Source organism: Ammospiza nelsoni, chromosome 9 (assembly GCF_027579445.1).
Source record: "Ammospiza nelsoni isolate bAmmNel1 chromosome 9, bAmmNel1.pri, whole genome shotgun sequence".
Classification (NCBI taxonomy): domain Eukaryota; kingdom Metazoa; phylum Chordata; class Aves; order Passeriformes; family Passerellidae; genus Ammospiza; species Ammospiza nelsoni.
In genome coordinates, this window is record NC_080641.1 from 35,814,930 (window position 1) to 35,830,881 (window position 15,952).

At 49.3% G+C, this 15,952-nt stretch overlaps 1 protein-coding gene across 3 annotated transcripts in view; it reads right to left on the reverse strand.

Annotated features, from left to right (window-relative positions):
* Positions 1–15,952, reverse strand: part of NEGR1 (neuronal growth regulator 1) — a 153,111-nt gene that overhangs the window by 13,582 nt on the left and 123,577 nt on the right. Inside the window, exon 7 of one of the 3 annotated variants that reach the window (XM_059478664.1) lies at positions 9,275–9,316. The exons of the other annotated variants lie outside the window; for them this stretch is intronic. Coding sequence (XP_059334647.1) covers positions 9,275–9,316 — 42 coding nt within the window. The remainder of the gene's footprint in view (positions 1–9,274; positions 9,317–15,952) is intronic. 3 annotated transcript variants of the gene reach the window in all.

Below are 15,952 nucleotides of genomic sequence, written 5' to 3' on the forward strand. Positions count from 1 at the left end.
CTCAGGGATGCCAGTGCCCAGGTGCTCAGGAGTGCCCAGGGGCTCAGGGATGCCCAGAGTGCCCAGGCGCTTAGCAATGCCACAGTGCCCAGGTGCTCTGGAATGGCAGTGCCCAAGTGCTCAGGAATGCCCAGAGTGCCCAGGAATGCCAGTGCCCAGGTGCTCAGCAATGCCAGAGTGCCCAGGTGCTGAGGAATGCCCAGAGTGCTCAGGTGCTCAGGAATGGCAGTGCCCAGGTGCTCAGGGATGCAGTGCCCAGGTGCTGGGCTGGGAGCCATCATTCCCTGCCTCCTCCTCCTCCTCCCAGCTGACCCTCCAGAGCAGTGGGGCACATGGGATTCAGTGCCTGCACCTTTTAATGCAGTGATTTAGTGATTTGCCACCCTGAACACAACCTCTGCCACCTGCGGCTCCCTGGGGGTGGCTCCAGGTTAGGGATCCATCTCCCAGCACTGACCCCACTGAGGGATCCTTTTGTTAGAATGGGCAGCCCTGGCACGGGTGCCCAGAGCAGCTGGGGCTGCCCCTGGATCCCTGGCAGTGCCCAAGGCCAGGCTGGACACTGGGGCTGGGAGCACCTGGGACAGTGGGAGGTGTCCCTGCCACGGCAGGGGTGGCACTGGGTGGGATTTATGTAAGGTCCCTCCCAACCCAGGCCATTCTGAGTTTCTGTGGTTCCATTTTCCCCCAGTCCCTGCTGCCTGGGATGAGTTATTTGGGATTGCAGCCGGAGCTGATTTGCCATTGGGAGGACTCTGAGCTCTTGCAGCTGCCTGTGGGGGAGAGGGAATGATCCCCCCCTTCCAGAGCCATTTGGGGCTGGGATTTCTGCTGGGGGTGCCTCTCCAGAGCCCCTCACCCTTCCTGCCTGCTGCTGCTCTGCAGGTTTTCCTGCTGCTGGGGGATTTTGCATCAGGAAGCTTTTCATGGCCCAGCCTGCCCCACTCGCTTTTCAGCTTAATCCTGAGGATTTTGGAGACATTATGGCTCAGCTTTGCATATGTTATTACACAGAAGAGAGGAAAAAACCCCCAACAGCTGAGATTTCTCAAAGCTGGCTGGAAGCTTTAGGCAGGCAGGTTCTGCTAAGAGCCATGCCTTTGAAAATCTCTGTCAATTAGTGCAGTATCTTGGTGCTTTTGGGACAGAGATGGATGCCTCAAACTGGCTCTGATAGCCTTGGAGACACGTGCAGGAAGACACATTCTGCCTCAAAACCAATCTGTTTTTCCTAGTTTGTGCCATGTATAACCCCTAAGCACTAAAACCCTTCAGGTTTGTCCAGCACCTGCCTGGGAATTGGACAGTGCTAGCCTGCATTGAGCAGGGTGGGATTTCCACCTCTCTGTAAAACCCTGCTCCTTCTGCTGGCAGTGCACTGGTCCTGAGGGTCCCTTCCAGCCCAGGATATTCTGTGGTTCTGGAAAATTGGGTGCTGAATGTGGCTGTGGGGGGGAAGGGCAGAGCAGCTTTGGGATCCTTCCAGGCAGGCATTGCTCGTTCCTGCAGGGTCTCTCTGAGCAGAGCTCTCTGCTCTGGGTTATTCACATCTCTCCCTGTTTTCCCATTCCAAAATCCACACCCTGTTTGATCCTCCTGAGCTTCCCAAAGGCAGCTGTTCTCTGAGCTGCCTGGCTTTGCAGAGAGCTCCCTCTGAGAAGGGGACAGACACTGCAGAGCCATCAGGGACAGAGGAAGGGTGAGTGACAATGCTCACTGCACAGACAGGGGCATGATGGACAGAGAAACACAGAGCTCAGCCATGGATCTCAGCCATGGTGAGGGGCACAAAAGGGGCCAAGGTCAATCATTTCACCCTGAGTGTGCAGTGACAGGCGCTGCTGGCTGTCCCAGTGCCACCCAGCGCCACCCAGTGCCACCCAGCGCCACCCAGTGCCACCCAGTGTCACCCAGTGCCACCCAGCGTCACCCAGCGTCACCCAGTGTCACCCAGTGCCACCCAGCGCCACCCAGCGCCACCCCAGGCCCTGGCCCAGTGTGGAGCAGGCTGCCACCCCCTCACTGAGCTCATCTTCCTCACGCCAGCAGCACACTCTTATGGAGCCGCCTGACTCAGCAGCTGGAAACGGGAAAATGTTGTGCACAGCTTCCATCTTAATGAAAAGCATCTTTAAAATTTTAATCAGATGGCTCCACACTGTTCTGTGGATTCAGAGGCTCGGTTGAAATCTGGGCTTCCTGAAAACCACGAGCAGGAGCAGGTGCCAGTGATAAAAGAGTATTTATTTAATTGTTCAGAGCTGCTGCTTGTACTGCTCCCACCCTGCTCCTGAAGGATGCAGGCCTGGCTCAGCAACAATACTAACCCTACAGATTTTGGTGCTGCTTTCTTTAACCCAGAGAGCCTCATGGAAAAACCCACTCTCAGCCTTCCATGGTTGCCTGGTGACACGTTAAGAGCTCATCTGGAAAGTTTAAAGGAGGACAAAAGCCAGCTTAAACTCCACCTCAGCAGGCTGGGCCTTGCAATTGTTTGTAGTGAGAGGAAGGAAAAGATGCAGCTCTGAAACACCAGGTTCAGAGTGAGGAAATGGCTGATCCTGTGTCATCCTGGGATGTTGTTTTCCATCCTGGCTGGAAATATTGTTGGCAACTCCATCAAAATGTCCATGTTGCACAGATACTCTAAATGCAGCTGGCATGGAACTGAAATTTCCATTTGGTGTGAAATTCAGACAGGGAAAAGACAAAAAAAGAAGAAGTGTTGCCTGGAATGAGATGGGGAGCCTGGAAGGAAGCCAACCTATTTTTTTTCCCACTCAAAACTCAACAGGCCTTTATTTGAATTTCTTTAAAACTGACATATTCATGGAGTTTTCAAACAGGCTTTTTCTGACAAGTCCCCTAATCCCCCAAGCCTTCCCTCCCTCAACAACCCAAGTTTATCAGATCCTTCCCTGCCAGCTGTAGCTGCAGGCTCCTCCGAGTTCCACACGGAGCTGGGCCCTCCCTGAGGTTCTGGATCCTCAGCTCTATGTACATTTCAAATCCCTGCACATGGGCACCCATCTCATCGAGATGGATATATGCATATTTATTCCTGTACAACTCCTGTAGTCAGCCAGTTCTGGCTGATCAAACCTTCACTTAAAACATATCCTTCTGTGATAAATAAAAACACAGACTGCTCTCTTCCTGCTGGTGAATCACATTCTGGAATCTCCTGCTTGTCTTCTCTCAGTCAGAGCTGGGGCTCGTCTCAGTCTGGGGAAGGTGTAAATAGGTTGAGTAAGAGCAGGGGAACAGCTGGAGCTGGCCAGGGGGTTTAGGTTGGGTTTAAGGTGGGTTTAGGGTGGGTTTGGGGACAGGTTCATCCCCAGAGGGTGCTGGCACTGTCCAGATGCCCAGGGAATGGGCACGGCTGTGACGGTGCTCACAGGGGTTCTTGGATGAGGGAACAGATGAGGATCTGACTCCATGGTTCAGAAGGCTGATTTATTATTTTATGGTATATATTACATTAAAACTACACTAAAATAATAGAAGAAAGGATTTCATCAGAAGGCTGGCTAAGAATAGAATAGCCAAGAATGATAACAAAGGTTTGTGGCTCAGCTCTCTGTCCGAGCCAGCTGACTGTGATTGGCCATTAATCAGAAACAACCCCATGAGACCAATCCCAGATGCACCTGTTGCATTCCACAGCAGCAGATAACCATTGTTTGCATTTTCCTCAGCTTCTCAGGAGGAAAAATCCTAAGGAAAGGATCCTTCAGGGATGGGAGGAACCTCCTGGTTCACGCACAACACACACCTGACAGAAACAGGAATTGATCTGCACACTGACACACACCCAGCAGCAAGGACAGGATCCCTGGATGCTGAGAATCTCACTGAGAGATGGGAGGAAGCTCCTGGTTCACCCCTGGCACTGCAAACACACGAGTGGGAGAAAGCAGCAGCAGGAGGCTGAGCATCTCCCCAGCCTCCACATCCTCCACCCTTCTCACAGCCTCCAGGAGCCATTTCACACCTGGCCCTGCTCTGCTTTCCTGGCATCTCTCAGAAGCACTCCTTGGTTAAGATGTGAAATTCCAGCCAACTGATCGATGTGTGATATTGTAAAATATTCAGGATTCTCAGAGCAGCTTCTTCTCCTAAGTGGGCTTCTCATATTCGTGGGAAAACTCATTAATATTGAAATCCCCACTGACAGAAGGCTTGTAGGCAATACAGCATCAGGAAAAAAACATTCTTGTATTTTACATGCTGGCTTAGAGAGTGGGAATCAATGGACTAAAAACGACCTAGTTCTAGTCCTATTTTTCAGCTGATAGAAAGCAACTCTCTTGATATTAAATAATGCATCTCTTCAGCAAGCAGTGAATAATACGATTTAGTGTGTTCAAACATTCTGCTGGAATGATGATGCAGGCTCTGAGCACGCCGAATGTCACTGAGCACACTCTGAGACGCTCGTTCAGCTTAAACAGGAATGTTTACCCAGTTCCACACATTCACTGGGAGGATGTGCCTTCCCGGGAAGATTCACAAGCACAGAGTTCACCTGCTTGAAGCAGCATGTGACTGCAGCACTGGAAGGCAGCTATTTCCCCCAGGAGATAATTCCCAGTGTGGCTGGGCCACAGAAACCCAGAATTAACGGTGCAGGTGCACGGAGCTGGCTGCATGCAGACACCAGCTTCGCCTGAATTTCACACCTGCCTGGGCTCTGGCATGCAGCAACAATGCCCACGATGTGCTCTGAACACAGAGCTGTCAGCTGACTAACAAGGAGGTTTAACATATGGATATTTTCGAGATATTCACCCGTTTGATGCCAAACTACTCACAGCAAGGCCTGGTAGCCCTGTATCAGTTCTGTGTCTGTTACTGGGACAGGAGAACTCTGGTGCTCTGGGGCTGGGTGCTGGAGGGTGATTCCCAGCAGCTGATGGAGATGGGATCCCAGGAGGGGGATTTGGGGGCACCAAAGCGGCCACCAAGCATCAAAAGCTCTTGGAGCAAACACACATTCTGTCGCACACATCTTTTATGGAAAATCCTTTCCTTAGGATTTTTCCTCCTGAGAAGCTGAAAGGCCTTGGGAACAAAATGCAAACAATGGTTATCTGCTGCTGTGGAATGCAACAGGTGCATCTGGGATTGGTCTCATGGGGTTGTTTCTAATTAATGGCCAATCACAGTCAGCTGGCTCAGACAGAGAACTGAGACACAAACCTTTGTTATCATTCTTTGCTATTCTATTCTTAGCCAGCCTTCTGATGAAATCCTTTCTTCTATTCTTTTAGTACAGTTTTAATGTAATATGTATCATAAAATAATAAATCAGCCTTCTGAACCATGGAGTCAGATCCTCATCTCTTCCCTCATCCAAGAACCCCTGTGAGCACAGTCACACATCTGCTTCTAACAGAATTTAGAAGTTAAACGTGCCATGATCCAGGATCTGCTGCCCGAAATGTGAATCACCTTTTCAGAGTCCTTTATAGTTTTGGGAGGAATTGCAGGAGCAGGGATAAGGAAGAGCAGCTGGGTTATGGCAGTGAAGCACAGCTGGCCCTGCCTCTTGCCCCAGGCCCTTCCCTGCTCCAGGGTTTGCTGCACCAGCATCTCCTGCTGCCATGCAGAGCCCCCCAGCTGCAGGAACACGCTGCTTTCCTCACCAACAGACAGAAATAATGGCAGGAAAGAGCACCGCAAATCCCGAAATTCAGAGTCCAACCCTGCGGATTCTCCTTACACAAAACCACTGATTGATTTAAATGGGATTTGCGACTGCATAAGAGGAGAAAAAACTGGAGGGGTTGGCAGGTTTCCCATGGAACAAACAGAACCTGCTTGAAATGAGGTATTGTTTGGTATCCTGGCGTATTAAATGTGTTAGATATGCAGAAAGGCAGAGCGGGGAGAAGCAACTGGGGTTCAAGGAGTTGTCCAACCTGCCCAAGTGCTCATTTAAACACACGCTTTTGTTCATGAGAAAATTAAATAACTTAAGGTCCTTCTCTCTCCCACTCCAATTTTTATAAAAGTGCCTCATAAGATGTGAAGTCATTAATTAAAGAAGATTCCTCAATTATTCTCTCTGACCTGTCACAGTTACTTGTTTAGTCAGCGTTAAGAATTCAGCAACATCTTCAAAGGCTTTCCAAGACACCACCTGCGAACTAATTATGCTGAAGGAGGGAAGATTTGTAAGGAGCTGCAGCTCCTGGCGCTGGCTGACAACACACATACCGACCGTGGCCCCAATTTCCTAACTTTCTGCAGCTAATTCTACATGCTTGAAGCACTGTCGCTCCAAATTAGGAGAGTAAATCCCCAAATGTGTGGAAAGGGGCTCCAGCAGGGAAAGGCACAAATGTGTCACCAGGGCTCTCCAACACGGCGCTGCTTTGCATGAATTAAAAATGTCCTAAATGCTCTGTGCCCTGTTGGGAACTGGGGGGATGCTGAAAGTTCTGCAGGGCTGCTGCAGATTCCTCTGAGAGTCACTCCCAAGGCTGGTCCTTGAGGATGACCCTGGGGACTCAGGCAGTGCTGATGGGACACTGAGCATCCTGTCAGGAGCTTCCTGCACTTCTGGGGAGCCTTGGTCCCCTTTGGGGTGCCCTGGCTCAGCACTGAAACCCCAGCAAGGGTCTGTGTCCTGCAGCAGCAGAGCCTTCTCCAGGGAGCACAGCACACCCCCTGAAGCCGTGCTCAAGAGCTGAAGGATGGTGGTAATTAGCTAATTAGCTGCGCAGCCCTGACTGAGCAGGAAGCAGCTGATGCTCTGGTTTGTGACTGATGTGAGACACGAGGCTAAAATGAGTTCCTATGGATTATCCATGGTTGGTATTCCTGCATGAGGGAAGCAGGGCAGGCAGACCCAAAGGGCTCCCGGCCAAAGCCTCCCGGGAGGATTTGAGCAAAGCCAGAAACGTTGGCCCTGCTCATGGCAGGGGTGGAACGAGATGGTTTTAAGGCCCCTTCCAGCCCAAATCATTCTGTGATTTATGGTAATTCTAATTTTACAGTCATAAGCAGCTGTGGACAGTAACCCAGGTTTTCTGCCTCCATCTCCCAGCCCAACGTGCTGCCTCCACTGCTGGTGCTGCACACATGAGGGACTCAGTTCCCAGCACTCTGGGAAGGTTCTCATTGCCTCTGCAGCTGAATAACTTGGTTACAATAGTGCTGGCATTTTCCAGCTATTTACCAGGCTAAAATTAGCCAAGTAGAGGGACTATCACAGTGTTATTTAATTATGGAAGGCAAACAGAACAGTTCATTGCAATGTCACTGCTGCTACCAGGGCTGATTTCCAGGAGGAAAGACTCAATAATAAATTTGCAGCCATTTTGAGAACTGTCTTTAAGCCCTCCTCCCCTTTTCTGTTGTCTTTCAGCAGAACAGATGTTGGTTTTCAACTGCAAACTGAGCTCAGTGCTTTCCTTGGTAATTTAAAGTTGGATTTGCTCATGTAGTTTATAACTATTGCAACTTTAATGGCTCCTAAATTTTTCCACTATTGTGTTCAGAGGTTTTCATATTCTCAATTTCATGTTTGTAAAAGGCCCTCTCTATTTAGCACTGAGCTTTCAGAATTAAGAGAGGGATCATTATTAAAGGACTCTATTCCTTTCCACCCCCCCATCTCCATGCCGCTCCCAGAAATACACATAATTTTGCTCATTTGGTGCAAATTTCTGCAGACAAGAATTCAAACACTTCTCAAAGCTGTGTTACTTGAACAGCAGCTTTTGAAAATTAGGAACAACTGTGACTCTGTTGGAGCACTCACTTATGCAGATCAAACCCAGAAATGCTACTGGAGCCCATTCCAGCTGCAACCCCCCAGCATTATCCCTCTTTCCCAGACAGAGCTGGAACAGGATCAGGCTGAGAGCCTTTTTTCAGGAGTTACAAACCCCAGAGTTAAACAGCACCAGAGTGGGGCTCTCCTATCGCTGCTTTGCACGACCAACGCAGTGGCGACCCTTTCCTTCTTCTCAGCCTCTCTTAACTCAAATAATAATTCCCCAGCTTATTTCCAACTGCTTGGCACTCCAAAGCAACTGTGGAAATGCCAAGGACGGGAACTTTTATTGCAGGCACTATCAGCTTTCTGCAGCCCAGTCCACCCTCCCATGCCGTGGGTTTGGATGGAGATGTCGTGCAGAGGTTTTGCTGCGGCTCTGGCTGCAGGCACAGGACAATCTCTGCCCTGGAGATGGAGACAGGGCACAGATTCTGCCCTAGAGGGGATGGAGAGCTTTGGGAAGCTCCCTGGGAGGGCAGGGGGGCAGCACCTCTGCCCCCGGAGTGACACTGGAGCTTGCCCTCCCTAAGCTCTTTGATTAAAGCTCTGCAGATTTAAACACTTGTCTTGCTGCTCCTGTAGGTCTGGGGGTGCTGGAATCACCTGTGCCTGCCTTTCCTTCTGCAGCCCTTGGTTTAACCTGCCTCACTTGGTTTATCACCTCACTGCTGTGGCTTTCTGGCACAGTCCTCCCAATCTTTTAATCTCAGTTAGGAAATAAAAGCGCACATCTGGTGAAGGTTTTGCCAGAGGAAAATTCTGCTTTTTTTTTCCTCCCAGATGGGATATTGGGAAGGAATTGTTCGCTGTGAGGGTGGGCAGGCCCTGGCACAGGTGCCCAGAGCAGCGGGAGCTGCCCCTGGATCCCTGGCAGTGCCCAAGGCTGGGTTGGAGCAGCCTGGGACAGTGGGAGGTGTCCCTGCCATGGCAGGGGTGGCACTGGGTGGGATTTGAGGTCCCTCCCAACCCAAACCATTCCAGAATTCTGTGACCAGCTCCACTGAGGGTGTCCTGCAGCAACAGGAGAGAACCGGGATGCAGCAGGAGCCCTCAGGAGCTGTGAACACCCTCCAGGCACACAGAGGGATTCAGCTCCCACCATCCCCTCCTGGCACTGGCAGTGCAAACACCTCCCAACAGCTCCTGGCTCCGTCCCACGGCCAGTCAGAGACGAGACAGCGAGAAATCTGCACATCCTCAAACCAACATCCACACGGGCCACAACACCAGCAAGGATTCGGGGGTGAGGTGGTTCCAGAGCAGGGGATTGCTGACACGGAGCAGTGCCCTGCACAGCCCCACCGGGACACACCATGGCAGGGACAGTGATGGGAGAGCTGCTCCAAACAGGGAGAAAGAGGACGAGACACAAAGGCTGCGGGGAGACACACCAATGGAAGCACAACGACAGGGACAGCCCAGCACTACCACGACACAGCAGCCCGGGCCAGCCCCGGGCACCGACCCTCCTCGGGGGATACTGACCTGGGCTTGACACACGACTAGAGGTAGTAGGCTCAATAATTTCTACAAAAAGGGAAAAGGAAAAAAAAGAAAAAAAAAAAAAAAAAGAGAACATTTGGGAGTTAATCACACATGGAAGACAAGTACAGAATGAGACAGCAAACATCATGCAAGAGACAGCGCAGTTTAACCTGGCGTGGGGCTGGACAGGGCTCTGTGCTGGAGCTGCAGCCAGCACTGCTCTCGCCCACGGCTGCGCACACCACCAGCACCAGCACCAGCACACTCCCACCAGCCAGGCTGGCTGCCCTGGGCCCTCCAGCTCCAAAGCATCCTCCAGGGAGCCACTGGCACCTGGCTGAGGGAAGGGCTGCGCTCACTCCAGTGCAGGCAATTTCCCCCCGTGAATATCCGTCAGGGTAACGGTTTTGAACAAAGAATGTTTTAAGGCAATAGTTTTGTGCTTGGGTGAACTTTTAAGAAGGCACATCTTTTTAATTATTGAAGTCTTTCCAGAAGAGAACATTTCTCAGAAACATCAAACCCATTTGGAAGTTGTTTACTTCCCCCAGGGCAACCAATGCAAACAGGCAAAGTTAAGAGAAGACACAGTTCTCCTGCATCCAGCCTAATGAAACAATCACCTGTGGCTTTTCATTATAATTTGACTTTAGAATTCATTATTCTGGGCCTTTTTATTAGCTTTGAATAGCGCTATGCAAAATGAAATACCGGTCCCAATTAATCTTGCACGGAAGCAAGCTCCCATCTCAATGCAGCAATTCAATACTGCTCATAAAAAAGGTTTAACAAAATTACCAAGCTCAAAAGATCATTGACCATATCTTGACTATAACAAGAAACTAATGAAAAAAAATGAGAGCGAGTTGACAAGCAGGGATGTGCAGGGAATGGCTGAGCACACACCAGCTCCTGGCCAATTTTGAGGGTTTTTTTTTCCCACCTAAAATTGCTTTTCAGGTTAATACTGTGCAAACACCAGTCCAAGAGAAATAGCAGACAAATATTTCCCCAAATAAAAAGTTATGAAGTTTCTTTAGCCAGCTGCTAAACTTGTGCTAATGCAGATGAATGTTTCCAACCTTAAAGCCAATTACTCAGCACCTTGACAAACACACCGTGGGTGCTGATGAACCCAAACCACGTCTTAAAAGTGAAATGGAATTTGAGCTGCATTACACTTTTAATTGGCATTAAAATCCATGAAGTTGGTGACTCCTTCAGCATGAAAAGGGTTTCAGGTTTCCCATCCCAGTGCAGGAGCAGTGGAAATACTGTGGACAGATGGGTCTGTCCCTGATATCCCACATCAGTCAGCATGAGGCAAAAAGGGAAATTCAACATGAGGGAACAAGGGAAACTCAATGTGAGAGAAGAAGGGAAAAAACACAGGGAAAAAGGGAAACTCAATGTGAGGGAAAAAGGAAAATTCCACACAAGGGGAAAAGGAAACTCAACATGAGGGAAAAAGGAAAATTCAACATGAGGGGAAAAGGGAAACTCAGCACAGGGAAAAGGGAAAGTCAACATGAGGGAAAAGGAAAATTCAACACGAGGGGAAAAGGGCAACTCAGCATGAGGAAAAGGGAAACTCAAAATGAAGGGAAAATGGAAACTCAACATGAGGGAAAAGGGAAACTCAACATGAGGAAAAGGGAAACTCAACATGAGGAAAAGGGAAACTCAACATGAGGAAAAGGGAAACTCAACACGAGGGAAAAGGGAAACTCAAGATGAGGAAGAGAGAAACTCAGCACAAGGAAAAAGGAAAACTCAACATGAGGGGAAAGGGAAACTCAGCACAGCAAATGCTCCCACCCCAAAATGCTCCCCTGGGAAAGGAGGCTGTGCTCCTGCACAGACCAACCCTGCCTTCAGCATGAGAAACAGGAATTGGGGTCCAACAAGAGACTCAGAGAAAGCAAAAACCTATCAAGATTTCATTGATTTTTGTATTTTAATGGCTGTTTTAAAAGTGTGACAATAATTTGATTTAATTCTCCTTAACTTCTCCCAAACCTTCCTGTTCTGAGCAATTACAGCCTGCTCCTCATGGATAATTCCCAAACTGGCTCAGATGCGTTGTACAATGATGAAAAAAGTTATTTTTCTGGCTACCTTAGGTTAACAGCATCTTTTTCTTGAGAATTTAGGAGTCATCCTCAGACTGTGGCTTCCTGGGAAAGTTCCTCTTGCTGCAGATGAACACCATTCTTTCCAACAATCAGGCAAATTAACACACCCAGTCAGTACAATATTTCATTAAAAAGCAAATACCCTACCCAAACCAGCAGGGGTTGTGCTGGGATCGTGTCTCCCCAGGAAACATCAGATCTAGACTTAATTATAGGTGCCTAAGGTAGCATAAAGTCACACATTCCTGCCAGCACTGAGGCTGGAAGCGAGGGCGGTGATTTCACGTATTATTCTTGCAAAAAAATCTCATTTTTAAACACATTATTAGATCAAGGCATTGGAGAGACGGATCTATTTCTAGTTTCAAGTTCTGAAACTCTTTGCAAATCTTTATTCATGAAAATGTTCAGGTCTATGGAGAGAAAACAAAACCAGCTGGTTCTGCAGGAGCACGCTAGGCTGGTTCATTCAAATTAAAATTTGTTAATGACTGCTCGGGAGCACGGGGAGGGAGGGATGCGTGGGCAGGAGTGGCACTGTCTGCACTGCGCCTTCCTGGGACCCCATCCTACGGTGCCAGGACTGCTCAGATTTCCAGGGGTGCTTGTGGAGAAGGGATCTGCAAGTCCAATGGAAACCCAGGAGTTTGTGTGCCATTCCTGTGGCTCACAGGTTCTCCCAGAGCTGAACCTTGGGGCTCTGGAGGAGCAGTGAGTGCCCAGCAGCTGCTGCTGTGCCCTGGCAGAGCTGGCGCTGGGTGGGCAGGAGCTGGGTGCCCTGCAGAGACACCTCCTCTGGGCACAGCACAGCCAGACCCAGCTCACTGCTTCAAAGCAGAGCTTTAGGTCAGGCTGGGTTCAAAAACTCAAAACCAGGAATGTTGTGGGTATGGAGATACTGGCACAGCATCCCTGGCTGCCAAACACACCTGGAGAATTGGGGATTTCTGCCCAGCTCTCAATGCACCAAGCTCCTGATTGACTTCTGTCGCAGACATCTTCTCATGAAAATCCTTTCCTTAGGATTGTTCCTCCTGAGAAGCTGGGAGGCCTCAGGAACAAAATGCAAACAATGGTTATCTGCTGCTGTGGGATGCAACAGGTGCATCTGGGATTGGTCTCATGGGGTTGTTTCTAATTAATGGCCAATCACAGTCAGCTGGCTTGGACACAGAGCTGAGCCACAAACCTTTGTTATCATTCCTTTCTATTCTTAGCTTAGCCAGCCTTCTGATGAAATAATTTCTTCTATTCTTTTAGTATAGTTTTGATGTAATATATATCATAAAATAATAGATCAAGCCTTCTGAAATATAAAGTCAGATCTCCATCTCTTCCCTCATCCCAAGACCCCTGTGAACACCGACACACGTCCTGGCCTGAACTCCTCAGGGAAGGAATTTTCCCTCGCATGCAAACTAAACCTGCCCTGGAGCACAGGGAAATGCTCTGGCATTGGTGCTGGTGTGGCAGCCCAGCCCTGCTGGGAAATGTGGGTGCAGGAGTCCCCAGCACCTTGCCATGGGAAGCAGTAAAGGCTGCTGTGCTCCTTAAAATCAGTTTTGTTTGGGGATGGTGAGCCGGATCCAACGCTGGAAATGACCCAGACAGGCAGCAGCTGAGAGGGTTTAAATGCAGAGGGAGGATAACCCCCGGGGATTTGCAGCTGCAGCTCTAATCCTCAGAAGGGAAACCTCTGGAGAGTGTAAGCGCTACAGACAGCTGGCCAGGGAGGTGAGGTTAAATGTCAAGGACGTTCAGCACTGCCTTTCACCAAAGGCACAGAGATCGTATCCAGAAATTCCTATCATAAAGGAATGGCAGAAAAATGCTGGCAGAGAAAACCTCTTATCAGAGTGGGACACCGTCCCATGAAAGGGCGCACAAGGAGGCAAATTACAGGGAATAAAAGGAATTGGCTGCAGAAAGGCCCTGTCTGGGAAAGCCAGAACAGGGAGGGAACCACAAAGCAAACCTGAGGGAGGCACTCCCTGCCCCCAGAGGCTGCACAATCACCAAGGCTGGAAGAGACCTCAGACCATAAAGTTAAACAGCACCATGTCCACCCAACCACACAGTGAGGGAATGAAGCGTCCCGAGAGAAACGAGAGCCCCTCTGTCACACACAGGAATTCAGGACCCAAACCTATTTTTGTCTCAGCTTTATCACAAGCTGAAACCCCGGCACTCTGCATAAAAACATGGGAATGGAAATTGCCAGACCAAAGTTAAAGCAAAATTCAATCAGCTCAGGAGGCTGAGGTCAGAGGGATTTAAATATGTTTGCACATAAAATTGTCAAAACAACAGTAAATTCCCAGGCAGGGGAGGACAGCGGGGCTGAGAATTACAGACGTGCTCCAGGAGGGCAGGACCCACAGCTGCAGCTTCCTGACATCCAGGGCTTGGGAAAAATATGAGCTGCAAGGAGCTATTAGGAGATACAGGCAGGTAAAAACAAGCAAGTAAATAAACCCTGACTTCAGTTTACCAGGGGCCAATTACTTGTAATTATTTGCCCAGCAAGAATCCTTGTAGGTGGTTAGGAAGGCAGCGATTCCTCAGCCCCTGTTTGCACAGCAAAGGGAACAAATTCAGGGCAGATTCCTCCAGAACTCGGGTGGGGATGTGCACCTCTCGTGGCTGTGCTCACACTGCTCCTTGGAGCTCCTGAAGCAAACCCCAGCTCCTGCGAGGGGGAAACTTGGGCAGGGATTACCCGAGGGAGCAGAGCACTGCCCCCAGCTCCTCTCCATGGAAAAGCCCAGATTTCATCCCCAGAGAGGAGGGGGAGCTCAGCAAAGGGCCCAGCAGTGATCTCAGCCTGTGCCAGGAGAGGAGAGCCATGCCCCAGAGACATCCATGCCAGGAGCAGCTCCCAGCAGAGCCACAGCAGCCTGGGCACTGCCCAGGGCATCACAGCTCCTTCCCATCCCATCTACCCATCCTATTCCATTCCATTCCATTCCATTCCATTCCATTCCATTCCATTCCATTCCATTCCATCCCATTCCATCCCATCCCATCCCATTCCATTCCTTTCCAATCATTCCATTCCATTCCATTCCATTCCATTCCATTCCATTCCATTCCATTCCATTCCATTCCATTCCATTCCATCCCATCCCATTCCATCCCATTCCATTCCATTTCCATTCCATTCCATTCCATTCCATTCCATTCCATTCCATTCCATTCCATCCCATCCCATTCCATCCCATTCCATTCCATTTCCATTCCATTCCATTCCATTCCATTCCATTCCATCCCATCCCATCCCATTCCATCCCATTCCATCCCATCCCATTCCATTCCATCCCATCCCATCCCATTCCATTTCCATTCCTTTCCATTCCATTCCATTCCATTCCATCCCATCCCATCCCATCCCATCCCATCCCATCCCATCCCAATTCCATTCCCATTCCAAGGCCTGTTCCCTTTTCCATTTCCCTGCAGCCCCCTCCCAGCCCCAGCTCAGCACCAGCCCATCCCTGGGACCAGGTCTAGAGTCAAAGCTACCAAACTTTCTGTTACACTGGCACCTTATTTTATCACCCTGCAGCTGGTCCAAAAGCAAACTGTTGTGCTTGGAGCAATTACAGCTGCTAGGGGGACACCAGGTTTTAAAAGTGAAAAATGTGCTTTACTGTGAGTAAAGCCATGCCTAACTTCTGGCTTGGGCAACAAAAAAGCAATGCTGCAATGAATTCTCAGCGTAATGAATTCTTCCTTGTTTCAGTGGCAGGAAACCCAACCTGTTTCCCAAGGAGCAGAGGCTCTGGAACGTTCCAGTGCTTTGTGCAGCCCCTCACTGGTGACTGTGGTCTCTGCCACCCTCAGGGCTGTGTCACGGCAGGTTCAGGGTGGGCACCAGGTGAGGTCCTGGCTCTGGCACTGCCCGGGGAACGGGCACCTTCCCCAGCCTGCCGCAGCCCTGGGGTGCCCAGGGTGGGATTGCTGGGAGGGTCCCAAGGGGAATATTTCCCAGCTGGAGAATGCAAAAAGCTTCTTTCATTTCCATCTGCGTCAGTGCAATTGTTTGACTTTGATATTTTGACTTGGAGGAATCAATAGCTGGACCAAAACACAACTGGCTGTTAAATACCAACTCATTAGTTAATTTAAAAAATGCTCATAACTGCTTCCATTTATGACCTCTGATAATTAACTGGGTTTATTTAAGCTAATCTCCCCCAGGCTTCATCAGCTTTGTTAAAGATTAATGATTTATTGTGAAATCGAGGTCTTTAAGCCCAGGGAAGCCAGAGCATGTTGGAGTACCACGAAAAATGGAAAAACACTTCATAATAAATCTTTGGGATGGAAACTCTGAGTGGATGGGGCAGAGACGTGACCTTAATTTATTCTGTGTCTTTCTCTCACCCTTAATATTTTGCAATTACAATTAGAGCTTTTCTGCAGGTTTGAGTTATTACACCTTAATTGCCTCATAATGGTTTATTTTATTTAAATGTTTTATTCTTTTATTACAGCATGATAAATATTTAATAGCGCTACACCGGTGAGACGTTAAAAAAAT